A 19,338-nucleotide genomic window follows, 5' to 3' on the forward strand; every position below is an offset into this window, starting at 1 on the left:
ACTGTTTAAAACATACGTAATAAATAATGTTTAATGAGCAAACGTGTATATATTTTTGATGAATTTCCAGCAAAAGTAATTGTTGGTTTGTAGAAAGTCTTGCAACTGCCACCAAGGCTCAAACATCGATCTAGTTGCATTACTCGACTATATTCCATCGGTTTTCAACCAAAACTTATTCCACCGTTACAGAATCATAAACTAATATAATTTCAAAAAGATTAGTAGCAGGTATCAATACCATAGCAGCACAATGCATTTGGCATTAAAGTATTTGATGCATGCTGATCATCAGGAAAAGACAATGGTTTATGGAAAAGGCATCCTCCTATTCCTTTGGAAAGGTTTAATTTAAGTAGCTCAGAGGCCAAGTCAACGGCTAATCTTTCAGACAATGGCTTTCGCGGTACAATTATTGTAGAAGCCCCACGAACAGTAAGCCAGATGGCTAGTTCTTTAAAAGATTTTGTCGGATATTGAGCCTTGTTTCCTGCATTATGATCAAACTCAAATATGATAACGACTCCTATATTGTTCATAAATAAAAATGAATTGATTGTATAGGCACTCTAGGAAATTTGGATAACAGCAAAGCATAATTACCACTCAGTTTGAGTTCGACGTGTCGCAAATAATCATTTGTCTGAAGCAATGGCGGACCACAATATATAAAATTGGAGCCACGTTGCATCAGTTCAGAAAACTCGTCCAATCTATATATTAGTGTCAGTACAGATAGTCTCGAATACGCAGAAATAGTAATTGTCTTACAAAATATCTTGAGACCATAACCCTGACGTTTTTAGCGTTGACCGGGAAATACTATCTTGCATGATTGTTTTGGCTCTAACATTATTGGATGAAATAATATCTTGCAAGTAAAGACTAGTATGAGAACCATGAATTCAAATCATCGTGAGCCCTTGACCTCAATTTACTTACAATTTATAGCTATCCAATTTAAAAAAGTGTCAGCAAAAAGCATGTGCAATTATGCTTGCTTTTGATAATGATCAGCATCTATTAAGATGCCAGCATACCTGCTGATTTATCTTTGTCAAAATCAAGTGCCTTGTCCTTTTTTTTTGGTGACTCCATCACTTGTGATTTGGACTGGCTATCCCTTGCTTTAAATCTAGATAGTAATATTGATAAATCTATTGCCAAAATGTGTTAAACCCATGATCATTAGCATGCTTCAATTTAAACATATACATACTCAAGTCTCGAGTAATAGACGTTGCTTGACAATAATATTTTTGAACAGCAGATTCAATATTAAACTTTTCCATAACATGATCCAAAATTAAATAAACATGCTGATCATCAGATGTAATGTTGCTTTGCAGCGTCTCTCCAACTTCCTTATTGCTAGACTTTGCTCTTTGATTTTGTTGTGAAGTAGGTATAGCTGGAGGAAGATCCGATACACCATTGTCTGGTTTAAACTTTGAAAGTAGTGATAAAAGATACGACTCAGCCTGCTCAGTAGTACGTTTGCAATTCTTTATCAAAAATAAAGGCAATTAGTTTATAATGATGGATTGATGCAGATTAAACTATAACAAGTTTGAAATACAACATACCTGTGCATCACCATTATTCAAAATATCATTGAATAATGGGTTGGCATAATGGATAGCCTCTATTTCGTGAACCATTTCATCTGCTGGTGTTTTTTTCCGATCCAACTTTGCATACCCAATGTCCCTGTATCTGGTAAGTACATATACATGCAATACATGTTTATCGTTTGAATGCTGAAATATAATAATTTTGATGTTATCCTTTGGCCATTCTGGATTTTGAAGCACAGATGGGAAAAACATTTGTTTGTTTTTTGCCTTGAACTGCTCTTCATAGCAATGATAGTTTGCTAGACTACGATTGGGAATATATTTAAATGGAAACGTGAAATCTACTTGAATGGGGGGAGTCGACTCCATAGACACAGTCTGATGAATTTCTGGCAATGATTCACAAGTTTGCAGAGCAGACAAATAACTACATACTACATTAGCATCAAATAAAACCACAATCTTGGTTATATTCTTCAATTATGAATATACATACCGAAATCCCTGCGTATCATCATCTAAATATATAGACATATTCAAAAGTGCTTCACATGCAATTGATGCCTTTTGAAATTCAGAATCAATGATAAAAGACTCTACATTATCCGACAGTCGGGTGATAATAGTTTGGCAAACCTGTTTTCTTTGATCAACTAACAAATACGTGAGTAAATCAAATCAAACCAGTTGATGCAGATTTAAAACAGTTGATAGATACCTGACGTGTCGAATTGCCACGCAATTTGCGAGTACGAACGTAATCCAAGATAGTAGTCCAACTTTGAATTTACATCGGCATCCAAGGTCAAAGCCTGTAGCTCAATTTTTGAATAAATCAAATCGTTTAAAGCCAAATGTTGATCTGGTTGGGTTTCCTCGGTTATGCCGTGCCATTTTGTCGATTCAAAATTGGATATATCCATAAAAGACAGCATTCTCTTTAACGTGAGCCATGAATGCATTGTAGACATTATATCTACATCTGCAAGCAACACAAGAAGTCTACACGATGCGAGACGTTGGCAAGCTTCCGCAGTCTTATCAAATTCAATGGCAGCTGTTTGAATATGCTCCAAATGTTGATGCAAAACACTCCATGCTCTGATGTACTTGATTTTGTTTTGAACAAGAAATTTCAAAAATCGACATTGTAATTCCATTTGCATGTTTTGATCAAAAATCGAATTATACTTTTGCAGCACTTCTTGATATGCCAGTAAAAATCTATTTTTGACTGATTCATGATCTGATTTTTCGCTTGAATTGGGCAGAATAATTGACAGATTGGATAGCAGCCATAGCTTTGCTGAGATTGCACAGTACCTTGTTTCATTACTGATATATGGTTTCAAAGATGAAAGCGTATCAAAACTATCCAAAATGGATATGGCTTGCAGCACATCAGAATACATGCTGTCACTATATTTTTGATTGATGATAGAAATTGACCAAGAAAGTGCTGTAGACAACGGTATGCCTATGTCATTTTCTATCCCAATTTTGGCTCCTACCGAAGCCATATATCTGGCGCGCTCGTAGTCCTCGTCAAATAAAGCAACGACTGCACCTAACCCGTATGTACTGGATAGAACGGAATAATTGGCCTTGTCGTGGCAAATATGAATGTTTTGGCAAGTGAGATACTCTGCTTCAAGATGATCGCCAAAATATACATGACACTCTGATTTGAGTAGCAAAATATCCTCGATCGATAATTTCGTTGCCAAATTAGACCCGAGTGACTTGGATACCAAGGTAGCTTGCTTGTCAGTACGCTGTCTATACTGACTAGATGTCGCCAAAATATATTTTTCCTTTGCTGAAGTCTCCATCCCTTGACAAGAAAGAGTAACGGCAAAATAAAGAAGAATTGTGGGATACAGATCTGGAATAGATTGAACAGAAAGCTCTGAAATCAGTTCCAATAAACAAAAAATGGGGTGGGTTGCTTGCAAGTCTTGAACACGCACCAATTCATGAATGAGCTGTAAAAGCAATCCACATAGTGCCAACGGATCTTTCAAATTAGAGTTGCTTATGTGATCGTGTCCAGCATGATTGATATACTCGGCTCGAAGATAAGCTGGCCAGACAAACTGATGCCATTTGTCCATTGTGGGCATAGTTACTGTATCAGAGCAAACTTCCTTGGACTTTTTGGTTTTGGCAGAAGAATGTGACTCTTTTTTTTCTTGTTCGGATGGTGATGGTTTACAGCAAAAAAGCGATGGAAGGTATACGCTTGCCCATGACTGAGCAATTTTCAAACGCTCAAGTTGACTAGCTCGATCAATGCACTGAATGTTTTTTAAACATTGCTCAATTTTGGCCATTGCAAATTCATTGGTGTACTGGTTATAGGTTGTTTCAAAAGGCAAAGCGATGTTTTTGGTTTCTATACTTGAATTTCCAGCGACACTATCGAGGCGAATTTCCAGTAATCTGTATGTCCACGTATGTGTTAGATGTTTTGCCACAAGCAGCTTTAAGCCAGCAGTAACTGCCAATCTTTTTTTATCCGCGGATATCTGTAAATCTGCAAATCTCATCCATGCTTGTGCTTGATTTTCAACATTATTGTCTTTGAGAGGAAGTAGTGACGAACCCATACCCTGACTAGTCAGTACAAGACCTTTGCGTATCCATATTTCATTTTGAGGATGTCCTTGAAGAACGCGCAGACCCATATCAGCAAGACGAAGACCCAGTTGAATTTTTCTATTACCTATTGCAATATCAATAGCTGTAGAAAACAGATTCTGGATAATTTCGTAGTCTTTATCCATGGCAAAATTCAAAGTATTGCCAGATGTATGCATTTCTTTCTGTCTAGTGCAAACATATTTCAAGAAAAAAACAAGATCGTCTAGAATTGTAATTCCAAGAGTATTGTCGAAACTGGAGAAACTGCATTCCATACATAGCGTAATGAAAGTTGAAATATTTCGAGACTCGAAACTTGAAATTTGATACACATGCGTACTATTGCCAAAATCGGGATTATAGCATTGTCATAATCAATCTTGAGTCTGCAGACAATGCTGTCTTTGATAGCCATAGTCAATTGATATGCAATCATTCTGGATTGTATAAGCCACTAAATATTCATATTCAAAAATTAGGATTGATTCTAGTCATGTGTGAATGCACTCCAAATCCTACATACATGCTGGAGCGAAGCTGTCAGTTTCAATGGTATCACGGAAAATCTATCCAGATACAGCAGCGAGGTTTGAGCACACACCGCTGTTATTGAATGTTGATTTACTGCAAGAGACTGTTTTCCAATTTGAAGAAGCATTTCAATTCGAAAAACATCCGGAATATAACTGATTTGAAATACACTAGACAAGGTATGCTCAAGAATAGATGGATCTGTATCGCGTGCTGATTTAACTGCAGCTGTAGTTCCTTGTTGTCCAATATCAATGGATATAAATAAACGCAACAAGGGATCATCTATATCTAAAGACGAAACGGGTAAGCTGGCAGTGGCTTTATAAGACGCAATTTTACACCAACTTGCGACAATCACAAAAAGAGAGTTATAGTCGGCGTTTTTTGTTGCTGCTCCAGTCTTTACTATATCTTCAGCAGTTTTTATCAATGCAAAAGCATCTTTTCCTAAAGGCTTGGTTTTTCCCTTGGATTGCTCAAACACCTGTGCGATGTGAGTCTCGAGTAGACTGGAAGAGTATGCAGAGCAAAGGTATGCAAATAAAGAATGCTCGGCAATACTTGAATTGGATATTTTGTCAAAAAGAACTTGAAATATATCAACCCAAAATTCGCTCCATCGTTCAAACACGCAATCATATTTGGTTCGATAATTAGAAAGAGTGGCAAATAGATTCCAGATATTTGATGTAGAATTATATAGCATCCAAGTTTGTCCAATAGCAATTCCTGAATCAATTGCAGCAAAATAATCATTTACTGCTGCCTTTACCTGGCTGCATAAATCAATAGATTGTATAAAACAGTAAATGCCAAATGTTATGCTTTGACCCCTTAAATCATACACCTCTGCAAGTAACAAATGATTGATATCTTTTGAATTTGCTTTAAAAGCTATAATCTGTGATGTGGTTACAAACACCATTTCCCATATATCCGAGTTCAATTTGTGAATCTTTGAAATTGAATAGGTTTCAAGAAAATGTGAAGCCAAATTGCTAATATCAACAGCCCATCTTTTTGCCTCTCGCATGATTTCAACGAGTACCACCATTACTAAAACACCAGTATCGTTTTTAACAGACGCATATGCACTCTCTTTAAGCTTTGATATAAAATCGCCTCGTTTATAATCCTAAATGTAGTATTCACAATAAACACGCGAATTAAATATTCAGCCTGCAGCGTTGTAAGAATTACAAGTTGGGCTTAAAATACCTGGATGATACTTTGAATAGCCTGCTGTAGAAAATAGACAGATTCCTCTGCATTGGTAGCCGTTCTTGCTCTATCAATTAGGATAAGCGCTTCAAGTAGTATGAGAATTGACATTCAGCATTAAATCCAAACAAGCTATAGTTGCTAACCAATCAAACTATACCTTTATATTCAGATCCCAAACTAGATGACATGCAGTGTAATTTTGCTTCAATTCGATTTACAGCCATATGACTTTCAAATTGATGGGCACAAGATGAATGCTCCTTTGCTGCTAGTTGTGCATGGACTTTTGCTAATTTCAAGAGATTCATAGACTCATAGCACTTGCAAAGCTCATACTCGAATAAAAACTTGATCGAGTCTTTTGGAGTAGTTATTTGTGTCAAATATTTGCAATATTGGCAAAGAATGCTGACAATCGAATGCCGATTCCGATCATCTATAATCGACCACAGTATGCTCCATGCAACAATACAGCCCTCTAGTGCAACACTTTCAAGTTTCATTGCTAAAGCAGCTTCTATTGTCTTTGATATACGTGATAAAGAATTGGCTACTGGTGTGCTAATCTGAGATTCATCAAAAGCGCTTGATTCAAGCAAACAAAAGTTGACTTGCGCTGTATATATCTCGCATTGTAAAGTCAAATGAGCATCAGCATGTCTTGTTCCAATACGTGCAAGGAGTTTAGCAGCCTCAGTGTAGAGATGATGTTTGGCACACTCTTTAACTAAAAATAGTCGGATTGGATCAATCGGAAGAGAAATTTCAGTGGTTTCCTTGAGCTTGTCAAAATCAGACTCATTTTCTGGCATGGATAACTCCTCGCTCAACTGTGTAAGCTCTAGCAGGGTATCCTTGTCAATTAAAGCGGTCGAGGCTTGGTGCTTTTTGATTTTATCAATCAACGCGACTACTTTTAATGTAGTATTTGATGCCCATCTTGGTTCAAGTAGACTTGTCACTTCTGGAGAAACTTTTAGAATGGCTTGCATTCCTGCCAAAAATAAATTTACAGAGCCTTTTCCACTTTTCCAGATATGACTTGCCAAGATAATATTTTTTTTGGCGTCGGCAATATTGGCCATGGAATGGCTCTCAGCAGGATCTCGACAGATTAAATGGTTTGCAAGTAACAAGTGAATGATGATTCTCCAGTCTTGATTTTGATTGCTGTTATCCAGTAATACTGTGGATGCTGACAAGGCAATGCGGTTTAATAGTTCAAAGGATTGCTCAGTCATATGCATCCCTGTCAAATGATGGAGTCGAATAAAACTTTGCGCAATATTCTGAATTCCAATCAATGATTTAGATTCAATTGCAATATTGGTCGCACTGTTGAGCGATAGGATACAACTGGGAAAGCTACGTTCATTTGACAGTGTAGTTTCCTTGGCACAACGTGTTTTATCTCCAAAGTCCAAGCCATATGATTCTGTTGAGATGGTGGATATACAGTTGCTACTTTGCACTGAATTCTCCCATAATAGAGCTTTTATTTTAACATGCGCTTGAAGAATCAATGCTCTAATTGAACAGATGGACACAACAAATGATGGAAATTAATGGTTTTCAAGTTGAATAATGTAAATTCACAAAATAAACCTTACTTGAGTACTTTCAAAGGTTCTTGATTAGTTTTGATAAAAAAGTCTGATAGATGCCTAAATTGAACAAGATATGGTATGTAAGTGGTTGTTGGTGGAATACAGCCATTGGATGAAAAAATGAACGTTTGAAACAACAGTTCAACTAGATCATAGTAATGCTTCTGGTGTCTTCAACTGTTTAACATGTACCTTTCTGCTGCTTCCCAATCCTGTAAGTCAATACACGCATGTGCCTACAATATCAGTCAATAGTGAGAACAATACCATATGACGACAGGCTTTAATCCAGATTCCATAAAAGCACAGTAAATTGAGTCTGTTGAAACAACATGTTCTGTTTTTAGATCTTACCTTGTCCAAGACATCTTGGTCATGTTCACGCATTTTATTTGAGCAAGCCAGATGATATTGCAAATGTCAGACGCGAAGTTCAAGTTTGTCAAAGCAAATAGTCACGTGTTTGAGCAAACATCAAAATCGATTTTTATAAAATTATCGATTAATAAATCATAACATAATGCAGGATACGACAGACACTCATGAGATTGAAGGCCAAGAAACCTACTTGGAAGGCGATGAAATTGAACAAGTGATTGATATTGAACAAGATAATGAACCCATGAGTGAGGATGACGATGCTTTAGATACTGCTGAAGTCGGTAAGACTTGCATGTTATCCATTTGACATTATTATCAAGTGAATTTTAATTGCATTGATTGTAATATTTGAGTAGATATTGTATTGAAAAATACCGATTGTCTTGAATAATTCACAATTTACTAACTCGTGGTGTATGCAGATCAGGATACTGTCAATGCTTCTAATAGCATGACTTTTACAGATGACTCCATTCAAGGTTTTTTCGAACACCGAGGTTTGTTTTTCAACTGGCCTGTCTTATCATCCACATATAGGAACAATGCACAAGTTTTTCTGGTAGAAATCGTGCACTAATTCGTAGATTTAACTATTGGATAACTATTTTAGAGCCTGTGTATGCCGTGGCTCTTCATCCAATCGATCAAACAATTGCAGCCTCTGGAGGTGGTGATGATCGTAGCTACTTGTGGAGGATGGATACTGGCGAAAAGGTATACAATCTTGCAAGTAAGTTGTTTCCTCTTAAAAGTCTAGAAAGTAACAGTAAAATCTAGCTAATGATGAGTAAAAAAGCGATTGTTGTCTAAACATTTTTGAATTATTATAATGGTATTTCAATATAGCTCATTCTGATTCTGTCATTGCCATATCGTTTAGCAATGATGGTTTGTATGTGGCCAGTGGAGGCATGGATGGTAAAGTTTTTGTTTTTCGAGTAAGCGATGGTCATCTTGAGCAAGAACTGGATGGGCCTCCCGAGATTAATGCAAGTATATTATTTTTTGAAATTCGATGCTAATTGATATGGTTGTCCTGTATAATTAGAAATTTCATTTTGGATTCTATACTGACTATAAAACACAAATATATGGCAACATCAGTGGCTCAATTGGCATCCCAAAGGAAATGTTATTCTTGTAGGAGGAGATGATGGATCTGTATGGATGTGGCGGATTCCATCTGGAAAATGCATGTCAGTTATGTACGGACATTCTGGATCTGTAACGTGTGGCCAGTTTACTCCCGATGGTAAATATAATTGAAGTGTTAATCTACTTGAAATTACTAGATGGTGACTGTTTACATTAATTTGGCAGGGAAATCAATTGTGACTGGATCTGCAGACGGAACTATCATTGTTTGGGATCCAAAAACTTCAACATCCCTTTGCCGTTTTACTGGTGATGATGCACGCTTCCATCAAACTCCAATCAATACACTTGCCATCAAAAGTGACTCCAGTCTTGCTATATCTGCCGGTCAAGATGGTAGCGTTCGGTTATTGCATATTGGAAATGGAAGAATTTTGGCAGCATTAGACAGTCATCAGGAATCGGTTGAAACTGTAGATTTTTCTGATTTGTAAGAACATTAGTTTGGATTGTAATTTTCACAGATTGAGTTTTGAAGTTGCTCACACATGTTTACTTTAACTGCATTTACCTTTAGTCTCCCATACGTTTCTACCGGATCGATTGATGGGAAAATACATACCTGGGACATTACCACATTACGAATCAGACATACGGTTCAGCATGATGTATGTATATCTATGTTACAAACCGTATACAACTATAACCATGACAACCATTACTAACATGTTTGATGCAAACTATGACTTGTAAAACCAGGACGCTGTAATCAAACTACAATGGCACAAGTCAATGCCATATTTTACTTCGTGCTCGGCTGATATGACGATCCGCACATGGGATGGCAGATCTGGAGAATGCTTGAAAATCTGGCGTGGTCATCAAGCACCTATTTTAGATTTTAGTGTTCGTGCAGATGGAAGAGTGGTTCTCACAGGTTCAGATGACGGCAACTCGCTTGTTTTTCAAAACAATATGTTGGAAAACACTCATTAATAACCTCGACGACACGTTGATATTTTCAATGAATCTGGTCATTTATTTAGCACTCTTGCGTTTAATAGACGAGTTTTACTGTTTACATCAACTGGTTTTTACTGGTTTTTACTAGTTTTTTTGTTATTTCAAGTCCAGTCGCAATAAACAACATTTAAATCGATCGCACGATTTGTTCTGTTCGTCATTCGTTCTGATTTGACCAAAATCGCGATATTGCCGAGAATCTACAAATATTTAAAAAATCGCTTTTTATCCACTCTTGTATTGTTAGCATCGCAATGGATTTTCTTGATAGTGAAATCCTGGCACTAGTTGAAGATCTTGAGGAAAATAGTACTGGAGCAGCAGCATCAGATCCACCTCGTCGTCATCAGAGCAATACTGACCAACACCAGCAAACTGTCAAGCGTCGCAAGCGTCGAAGGTGGATTCATTGCAGTGATTGACTTGCCAGTTTCTTTAGCATTCCACAACAGTCTTGTTGCATGCACAATTATATCGTCAATATAACTGGACATGTGTTTACAAATACGCTTCAGATGTGCAATGACAATACCAACTTATTGATTTATCTTTATATCAACCTAGGACATCCAATGTTGATTCTGACAGCGATGGCGAATATGGTAAGCAAGGAACAGACCGGAATGCCAGACGTCGGAATGGAGCTGCATCGGAATCGAAAAGCAAAGCACAGGATTTTGATGATTCTGATGAGCCTGCAGAATATAATCCAGGATATGAGTTTGATGAAGATGTCGATAATGTCGACGATGGCGATGCTTCGGATCCAGAATGGTCAGAAGCTAGGACTTGGAGCACAACTGATTTAATGGGCGATGCAGATGATCGAAAGCGGTAAGAATCAGCTAGTATGTCTTGCACTTGCAGTGATTCTTCTGTTTAGTCTGCCTTGAGCAGATTGTCACGCTGCAGTTGGTATTCCTGTGAATATAAAATTGGCTGATCGAGTCCATATTTCAAATATCACATTGTCGAGCTAATTGGATTTGGATTTTAGTCTTATGATGCTATCAGAACTTGAAAGGGAAATGGTATTAGCCGATCGCCAAAAAAAGGTAAAATCATCCATTTGGCTTGTGTAATCCACAGATAATTCTGCAATGTTGATTAAACTCTACTATACTACTGTAGTTGGATGCGCTACGAGAACGTACCATATTAAGGCGACGTCTAAATCTCCAGTCAGGACTGAAACGCAACAGTGGTGATTTACGTAAGTCATTTAAAGCTTACGCCCGTTTACTTTTTATCAGCCAAGGCATCTAATGTTGCAACTCATGTACAGGCGGTCAACGTGAACGGTCTGAGCGTGATCGTGCAGGCAAAAAGACATTTGATACTCTTAGACAAAAGCGAGAGAGTCGTGAAAAAGAACGATTGGCTCGAACTTACGATGAGGATGAAAATGGTAGTGACGATGGCTACAAGCGTTCAAAAGCTCCTTCATATAGTAGCCACAGCGAGGACGAAGGAACTGGTTCAAATTTAGCTTCATCACTTCCAGTATGTTGCTTTTAAATCACATGTTTATCCATCTAGCGCATTTACTATCCAGTTTAAAGTTGTTGACACTTTATGTGTTGCTCAATGGCTGGTGTTTAATTATTTAGGCTGCAGCTAATATTGAAGATATTCGAAGCATTGTGGTAACTCGAGATGAGCTTGAGCGATGGGTTCATGCAGATTTCTTTTCCAGTACAATTATTGGTAATATTTTTCATTACAACAGCTCATCAACTTTTCAGTACTAAGTGTATTTGATTGTAGGCTGTTTTGTTCGTATTGGTGTTGGGAATGATCCGAATACTCGTGAGCAGGTATACCGGCTTGCCCGAGTTGTAGGTAGGGTTACAATAATATAGCTATCGTTTCCAACGCATAATAGACTGCTGTTACGAATTTCGAAGAGTTGATTAATTTATAAGTTTACATTATCATTGATGTCATGATTATTGTATAAAACAGAGACACCTGCATATCATCGAGTATATCGACTTGCAGGTACTCTGACAAAAATTGCACTTAAAATTGCCCATGGAAAAGCCACTAAAACATTTCTAATGGACATTGTTTCAAACCGGCCTTTCACGGTGGTGCGTATACCTTGTTCATTAACCCTTGCATAATTTTGGTAAATGTTTATTGTAATTATTCTGACTCGACTAAAATTGGTGTATGTTTTAGTCCGAGTGGAATAGATATGAGCAAACAATGCAAATAGAAAAGCAGTCAATGATCACGGCAGATCAGGTTCGAAGAAAGAAGCGTGATTTGCAGTCGGCACGAGAGCATATTTTCACCAACGTATGTTTATTTTATTTGCATCTTTGTTGCTTGTGATACGTTTTTCTGCTACATTTAATGTAGATTTTATGGACTTTACTGATCCTGGGCTATTCATAACTATAGGATGAAATCAACACAATGATCAAACGCAAAAAAACATTGATCAAAGTGCCTGCCAACATTACTCTTGAAAAACTACGAATCAAACAGGCTCTTCAAGTTGCTGAGGAAAAGGGTGATCAAGCCCAAGTGGATATATACCGTGATCGTATTTTTGAATTGAATCAGCTTGGTGAAGAAAAATCGAAAAAAGACACATCGCATTTGGAAGCATTCACTAAACTGAATGAACGAAATCGCAAATCGAATTTTACTGAAGGACGAGAAGCAGAGAAGAATTTGCTTGAACTAAAGAAATCTAAAGGTTTGGGATAATGTATTGCACATTTGTATATGGCTTTGATTGTGTTGACTAAAATGTAATGACGTATTGAAATATGTTTTTAGGCACTGTTGCTTACGATCCATTTGCCAGGCGTAAAACGGCACCAAAGCATGTTGTTAACAGGTTAGTTTTACTGCATTTTATATTGTGCACATTATTTGGCAAGTTTTCCTATATTAAATCCCATTTTATTCAATACAATGTCAGAATTGACGCCAAAGAATCTGATCCAACCGATAATGACGCCACATTAGAAACTGTGCCAGATAAAACAGACACCACAAGCAATCTCACTTTAATTTCAATTTCTCGATCGTCAAAAACAAATCCTCAAAAACAGTTGGTGCAAGTATCCATGTATGACGATTTTCTTGACTCTGTTGATGTGGCAGGACTTGAAAATGAGCTTCATGTCAACCCATAGGTGTTGACGGTTGATGAATAAAAAAACTTGATTTGTATGTTTGATTACTTTTCTGTTCTCATACAGATATTATTGTTGATCATTTTTCAAATAAGCTTTCAATTGAGTGATATTTACATGAATTCACTCTTACAGCCGTATTCACGTAAATGGAACATTAAATAAAAAAGCCAGTTTTGTAAAATGATGAGTGTTGGATTACTGGATAGCATTATTTTTTGAATTCTGACAAAGTTGACTGAAAACAATTGTATTTCTGCGATTTTTGGGTTTTTGAATTAGAATTTATCCAAGATTTTAGAATGGAATTTGAGAATAGTCGAATGAAATATCTGAATTTCAATCAATCTGGTTTCAAATCTGGTGATTATGTAATGTGTGAACATTTCAAATGAAAAGTGTTGATTGAATAATAAATGAAGCCGCCAATTTGTAGAAATTGCCCGAATATTGAATTGCATTTTAAAGCAAAATCAAAACTGCAAATAATTTCATAAATTGGAAATCTATTTTTGAATTCTTCACAACTTGAATTTCAATCGATTATTATCAACAAAATGACTACCGTCACTCCCGATACTACACATATTGAAAAAATTCAAAGACCAGGAAATAATGCTGTGAAGCAAAAGAGAATGAGGCTTGAAACTGAAGAACAACCATCTTGGCTTCGAGTGAACAGCAATGGCACGAAATCGGTTCTAGAAGGTATCTTGTTTTATACTGGCTCTCCTTATACAATGTAGTTGTAAAAACATTGCTACATCTATGTCAAATCACCATTTCAAAGCCTTGGAAGCTATCAATGTGATCTCTCTAATTTCACAATGTTGATGCTCATCAATTTATTCAGGCTCGACAGAAATTATCTTTGATGAAGAGGTTTTTTATAACCCAGTCCAGGTAATATAAAAAGTGCATTTTTTATATTTAAATACAAGTCTTGTATTGATTTACTAATTCCACTTTATCCTGCTTTGCACATGGCTTTTTGGCCCAATTTCTCAGCAATTCAACCGAGATATGGTAAGACATGGTGCATGTATTTAAATATCATTGTGTTGGATAAAAGTGTAAAAGACTAATGCATATTTGTTTTAGTCTATTGCGGCAATTAGTATTTGGAGGGACATGTTTTTCCTTGAACGACGCAACAAAATAAAGCGAAAAGCAGCTAAACGACACGCAGAAGCTGAACCATTACCAGGTGGGATATACAGATTATACAAGCTGTAATGTGTCATGTATCAAAACATTTGCTGATGTGTAATACTTGTGAGCTCATTTTATAGATCAGAATGATGAAGCCAAACAAAATGAAGATCTTGAATCTCAAAACAATTCAATTGAAATGGTCGAGGAACCAAACCTTTCTGGAACCAAGCTGTCTGCCAAGGAGAAGCTGTTGGAGCGTGAAAAAAACAAAATGAAGGCATTAAAGAGAGGCGCATCTACGATCGAGTTTGAGGCTGTAGATCTGACTCATGCAGACTATGTAGATCAACGATTTAATATTCTGGAAGCACTTTCTGCCACTGGTCTGCGCTCCATCCGTTATGCCAAAGAAATTGAACATGCTTCTGAAATTATTGCTAATGATCTGTTGGATGCTGCTGTTGAGTCAATCAAGCGCAACGTTATTCATAACAAAGTTGAAAACATTGTTCAATCTCACAAAGGTGATGCTTGGTAAGTATAGCGATCATTTTGATATGCATGTATAGATTGAATCTAGTATTGACATTATTTATCCTACCAATCATTGATCTGATATGTTGATGTATTTTCAATGATAGTCAAGTCATGTACCGTACTGTTGGGACTGAAAAGCGCTACGATGTTATTGATCTAGATCCGTATGGCTCTGCAGCGCCTTTTCTAGATGGTGCAGTTCAGTCAGTTTCCGACGGAGGTAATATCAAGATTATGCCATGAATGGCAGTTTACGTTGGAGAGCGTGATCGAGTTTGATGGATTGAATGATTTTATAACAAATTGTTGTTTTACTTGAAATATAGGTTTGCTTTGTATAACATGCACAGACATGGCTGTACTTGCTGGTAGCCAACCAGAAAGTTGTTGGTCCAAATATGGAGGCATTAATATTCCTGGAGCTCCTTATACTCACGAAATGGTGACTATACTTTTTACAGATTGAAAATTTAGTCAATGTTGAATTTTTATAACTAAATTGCAATCTATTGTATATTCAGGCATTGAGAATTCTTTTACACTCGATTCAATCTACTGCAGCTAAATACCGCCGTACCATTGAGCCATTGTTGAGCTGCAGTATTGATTTCTATGTCCGAGTTTTTGTTCGTGTTCGTGACTCTGCAGCTCTAGTTAAACAGGCAGCTAGGTAAAACTATGCATCTGTTGATTGACGTGATTCTGAATAGAACGTGTATACCAACACCATGCGTGTGATTTGGTGCCTGATAGCAAAACATCAATGGTGTTTCACTGTTCAGGCTGCAGGAGTTTTGTTTTGCAGCCTATTGGCAAGTTGAATCAAAAAGCAAAAGGCATTCGCTATGGCCCTGCAGTTGGGCCATCTATGGACAAAATGTGTGTTCATTGTGGAAGTATTTGCCATGTAAGTTTAAAAGATTCAAGTTTTTAAAAAAGCAAGAATATATTTTTATTTACGCATGATGATGTTTAGATGGCAGGACCATTTTACTCTGATCCGATCCACAATCCCGAGTTTATAGCGCGCATGTTGGACCATATTAGCAATGTAGGATTGCACAAGTATGGGACTCATACTCGTATGGCAGGCATGCTTACTGTTCAGTTTGAGGTGAGTCAGGGTTAAACCAATATCTATCTGTCGGCAGCTGACCGTGTTGGATCTACCATTTTAGGAACTGCCCATTCCTTTATACTACACTCTTTCTACACTAGCAGGAGCGATTCACTGTCAATGTCCAGCCTTGATTAATTTCGTGTAAGTTTGCAAAGCATGCATAATGAAAATAGTCTTGTTAATGTGTCAGCAATATGACTTATATTTAAATCATGGAGAAACTATAGATCTGCAGTGATTCATGCAGGATACAAAGTATCACAATCGCATGCAGCACAAGCATCCATCAAGACAGATGCACCAGCAGAAGTGATTTGGGATATTATGCGTTGCTGGTGTAAGCAACATCCACCTTCGGAGAAAAACATGTCACCAAACTCTCCAGCACGAACACTTCTTGCGATTGAACCCAAGTGAGTGATGTATTGACAACTGTTTATATAAAATGATGCAATTATCAGAATAGATTCATGAATGTATATGAAATGTTGTAGGATTGTAGCCAACTTTGAGAAACACCCCAAAGCGATTCCAGATTCACGCAAGTATCAACTAGTGCGACACCAAGAGAACCCAACAGCAAACTGGGGACCCAAAGTAAGATTGACATGATGATAATGACGATTGAGATGAATCTAACATGTAAAACGGTTGAATGATTCAGGCGCGACCTAAAAAAAGCAAGAACGAAGCATGATGAATGAATAGTAAAGTAGAATCTTGAAAGATTAAATAAGATATTAAGAGTTGACTTGAGACCATCCAAGTTGATGCTCAGTCAAAAAAGACTTGTCAAGACCATTTGGTCACATTCAGTGCTGACATGGCACACATTTACACATGAAATGAATCGACTTGAAATATTGAATTGTAATCGAAACAGTCAAACAGCAAACTGGCCATTGCAAGTCATGAATGCTCATCGATCGGTTTTTACATGGACTTTCCCTATTCTGTATCAACACTCGCGATCCATTACTACTGCATCAACAGACATGACTGAACTACAAAAGGACATTTCTAATACTATGGAAGAACTGATGATTGGTGAAGATGGAAAACCATTGTCCAAGGCTGCTATTAAGAAACTAGAAAAACAACGAGAGAAGGATCGCAGGAAGCAGGAAGTTGCTGATAAACTGGTGCGATCATTCAACACTGTGATGGTCACTGTCATTGGCTTACTCTTTTTATACTAAAACTAGGCTGCAGAAAAGGCTGCTCGAGATGCTGCATCGCCTGTAAGTCTTGCAGTCACTTTATCATCTACTTTTCACTTGTCATCTCAGAATGTATTCTGTGATTTTTAGGATTATTCGGTGGATTGTTATGGAAAACTGCCCATGAATCAATCTGTCGCTCGTTTGAATGAAACTCGCACTCTTATCTCTGAAGTCAATGCTTCTCATGTCGGTTCATCTATTCTACTCTCTGCTCGTGTACAGACTGTCAGGCCTACAGGTAATCACTCGCTTGGGTTTGAATTGCTACTGACTCGTCTGTTGACTCGTCCATCAACTTGTTCGTGATTTTTTATTCATAATTCTTTGGGTTTCTGTTTCCACACAATTATCATGTCTAGGCTCAAAAATGCTGTTCATGACTCTTCGTCAAGGCACCGACTCTTTACAAACTGTCTTGACTGTGAATGCTGAATCTGTCAGTAAACATATGCTCAAGTTTGCTACATCGATCTCTCCTGAATCGTTGGTTTTGATCTCGGGTGAGGTCATCAAAGTTGATGTTCTCATTACTGGCTGCACTGTTCAAGAGTACGAACTCAAGGTTTCAAAGGTATGTGCATTTCTCTTCCATTTGGCTACTTGTTTATCTTTACTCATGTTCAATGTAATTTTAGATCTTTATTGTTAGTGAGGCCGCTCGTCTTCCATTTACATTGGAAGATGCAACCCGTCCAGATTCAGACTTTACCGAAGAGTCTGGGTTTAGCAAGATCAATCTTGAAACTCGTCTGGACAATCGTGTCATTGATTTGCGTACCATTACCAACCAGGCTATTTTCCGTATTCAAGCCGGTGTTTCAAAACTCTTTCGTGAATTTCTTGACAACAAAGACTTTGTTGAAATTCACACTCCAAAACTCATTGGTGCAGCATCAGAAGGCGGTGCCAATGTGTTTCGTGTTTCTTACTTTAAAGGTTGGTTGATACGATACCCTTTATTCATGTTCATTTTCTCATGCTTGAAACTATCTTGAATGACTTTTCAATTCATTGTGTCTAGAAAGCGGATTTCTTGCCCAGTCTCCTCAGCTGTATAAGCAAATGATGGTGTGTGCCGATTTCGAGCGCGTTTATGAGATTGCACCTGTTTTCCGTGCCGAAAACTCGCAGACGCATCGTCATATGACCGAGTTTATGGGTCTTGATATGGAAATGGCATTCCAGGAACACTACCACGAAGTGCTCGATGTCTTGGATGGACTATTTGTTTCTATTTTCCAAGGATTGGAATCTCGCTACAAGAAAGAACTTGCCACTATCCAGCGTCAGTATCCTTATGAGCCTTTTATGTTTCTTGAAAAATCGCTTCGTTTGGAATTCCCAGAAGCTATTGCCATGCTTCGTGGTGCTGGTGTTGAAATTGGCGACTTTGATGATTTCAAGTTGAGTTTCTATATTAAAATTGCAGTCTCAATATTCTGGTTTTGCTCATATATCCATTGCTTATTAGCACTGCTCAAGAGCGTTTACTAGGCAAGCTTGTCAAGGAAAAATACAAGACCGACTTTTTTATTTTGGACAAATTTCCTCTGGCTGTTCGTCCCTTTTATACAATGCCTGATCCTTCTCGGCCTGTAAGTCAAACTATTGTGAATACCATGTACACGTGTCTGTAACGATCAAAAACCGTGAATGTTTAACGTACCAACTCATTTACTCTGTCGGGTTGGCATGTTTTAAAACAGGGGTACAGCAATTCGTATGATTTCTTTGTTCGTGGCGAAGAGATCTTGTCTGGTGCTCAACGTATCCATGATTCTGCCTTTTTAAAACAGCGTGCCGAGGAACATGGTGTTGATATCAGCACTATCCAACCCTACATTGATGCCTTCAAGTACGGTGCTCCACCTCATGCTGGTGGTGGCATTGGTAAGAATTGTCACTATTTTGTTGGTGTAATGAAATATGTAGTCAAACTCTGATGACTTTTTATGTAGGTCTTGAACGTGTTGTCATGCTTTACCTCGATCTTGGCAACATTCGCAAAACATCCCTGTTTCCTCGTGATCCCAAGCGTCTTTCACCATAATGGAGTTTGAATCA

The 19,338-nt window shown here is 37.5% G+C and overlaps 5 protein-coding genes across 5 annotated transcripts; 4 read left to right on the forward strand and 1 right to left on the reverse strand.

Annotated features, from left to right (window-relative positions):
- Window positions 1-221: 221 nt before the first annotated feature.
- BATDEDRAFT_28449 (uncharacterized protein) lies at window positions 222-7,817 on the reverse strand (the record flags this gene model as incomplete). The annotated part of the gene is made up of 15 exons (XM_006682755.1): window positions 222-526; window positions 604-713; window positions 772-871; window positions 943-951; window positions 1,041-1,157; window positions 1,220-1,505; window positions 1,587-2,004; window positions 2,074-2,230; window positions 2,296-4,402; window positions 4,561-4,674; window positions 4,744-5,889; window positions 5,973-6,061; window positions 6,136-7,505; window positions 7,589-7,730; window positions 7,778-7,817. The coding sequence occupies 15 exons, from the start codon at window positions 7,815-7,817 to the stop codon at window positions 222-224; spliced, it is 6,510 nt and encodes a 2,169-aa protein (XP_006682818.1).
- Window positions 7,818-8,105: 288 nt separating this feature from the next.
- BATDEDRAFT_36260 (uncharacterized protein) lies at window positions 8,106-10,226 on the forward strand (the record flags this gene model as incomplete). The annotated part of the gene is made up of 8 exons (XM_006682800.1): window positions 8,106-8,247; window positions 8,389-8,463; window positions 8,577-8,696; window positions 8,813-8,955; window positions 9,071-9,218; window positions 9,287-9,551; window positions 9,639-9,729; window positions 9,821-10,226. 8 exons carry the CDS (start codon window positions 8,106-8,108, stop codon window positions 10,055-10,057), a joined length of 1,221 nt encoding a protein of 406 aa, XP_006682863.1. The 3' UTR covers window positions 10,058-10,226.
- A 112-nt stretch (window positions 10,227-10,338) lies between these two features.
- BATDEDRAFT_92554 (uncharacterized protein) lies at window positions 10,339-13,282 on the forward strand (the record flags this gene model as incomplete). Its single annotated transcript, XM_006682829.1, has 12 exons — window positions 10,339-10,484; window positions 10,649-10,918; window positions 11,082-11,139; window positions 11,216-11,297; window positions 11,370-11,587; window positions 11,695-11,791; window positions 11,852-11,926; window positions 12,050-12,177; window positions 12,269-12,388; window positions 12,494-12,794; window positions 12,878-12,938; window positions 13,023-13,282. The coding sequence occupies 12 exons, from the start codon at window positions 10,339-10,341 to the stop codon at window positions 13,237-13,239; spliced, it is 1,773 nt and encodes a 590-aa protein (XP_006682892.1). The 3' UTR covers window positions 13,240-13,282.
- Window positions 13,283-14,665: 1,383 nt separating this feature from the next.
- Window positions 14,666-16,663, forward strand: BATDEDRAFT_14748 (tRNA (guanine26-N2)-dimethyltransferase; the record flags this gene model as incomplete). The annotated part of the gene is made up of 9 exons (XM_006682688.1): window positions 14,666-14,928; window positions 15,036-15,151; window positions 15,258-15,373; window positions 15,453-15,601; window positions 15,685-15,838; window positions 15,908-16,045; window positions 16,110-16,192; window positions 16,279-16,464; window positions 16,546-16,663. 9 exons carry the CDS (start codon window positions 14,666-14,668, stop codon window positions 16,661-16,663), a joined length of 1,323 nt encoding a protein of 440 aa, XP_006682751.1.
- A 416-nt stretch (window positions 16,664-17,079) lies between these two features.
- On the forward strand, window positions 17,080-19,324 carry BATDEDRAFT_14798 (aspartate--tRNA ligase DPS1; the record flags this gene model as incomplete). Its single annotated transcript, XM_006682696.1, has 9 exons — window positions 17,080-17,193; window positions 17,257-17,292; window positions 17,362-17,512; window positions 17,634-17,845; window positions 17,910-18,214; window positions 18,300-18,677; window positions 18,746-18,869; window positions 18,981-19,164; window positions 19,233-19,324. 9 exons carry the CDS (start codon window positions 17,080-17,082, stop codon window positions 19,322-19,324), a joined length of 1,596 nt encoding a protein of 531 aa, XP_006682759.1.
- Window positions 19,325-19,338: the final 14 nt, after the last annotated feature.

Source organism: Batrachochytrium dendrobatidis (genome assembly GCF_000203795.2).
Source record: "Batrachochytrium dendrobatidis JAM81 unplaced genomic scaffold BATDEscaffold_18, whole genome shotgun sequence".
NCBI lineage: Eukaryota > Fungi > Chytridiomycota > Chytridiomycetes > Rhizophydiales > Batrachochytrium > Batrachochytrium dendrobatidis.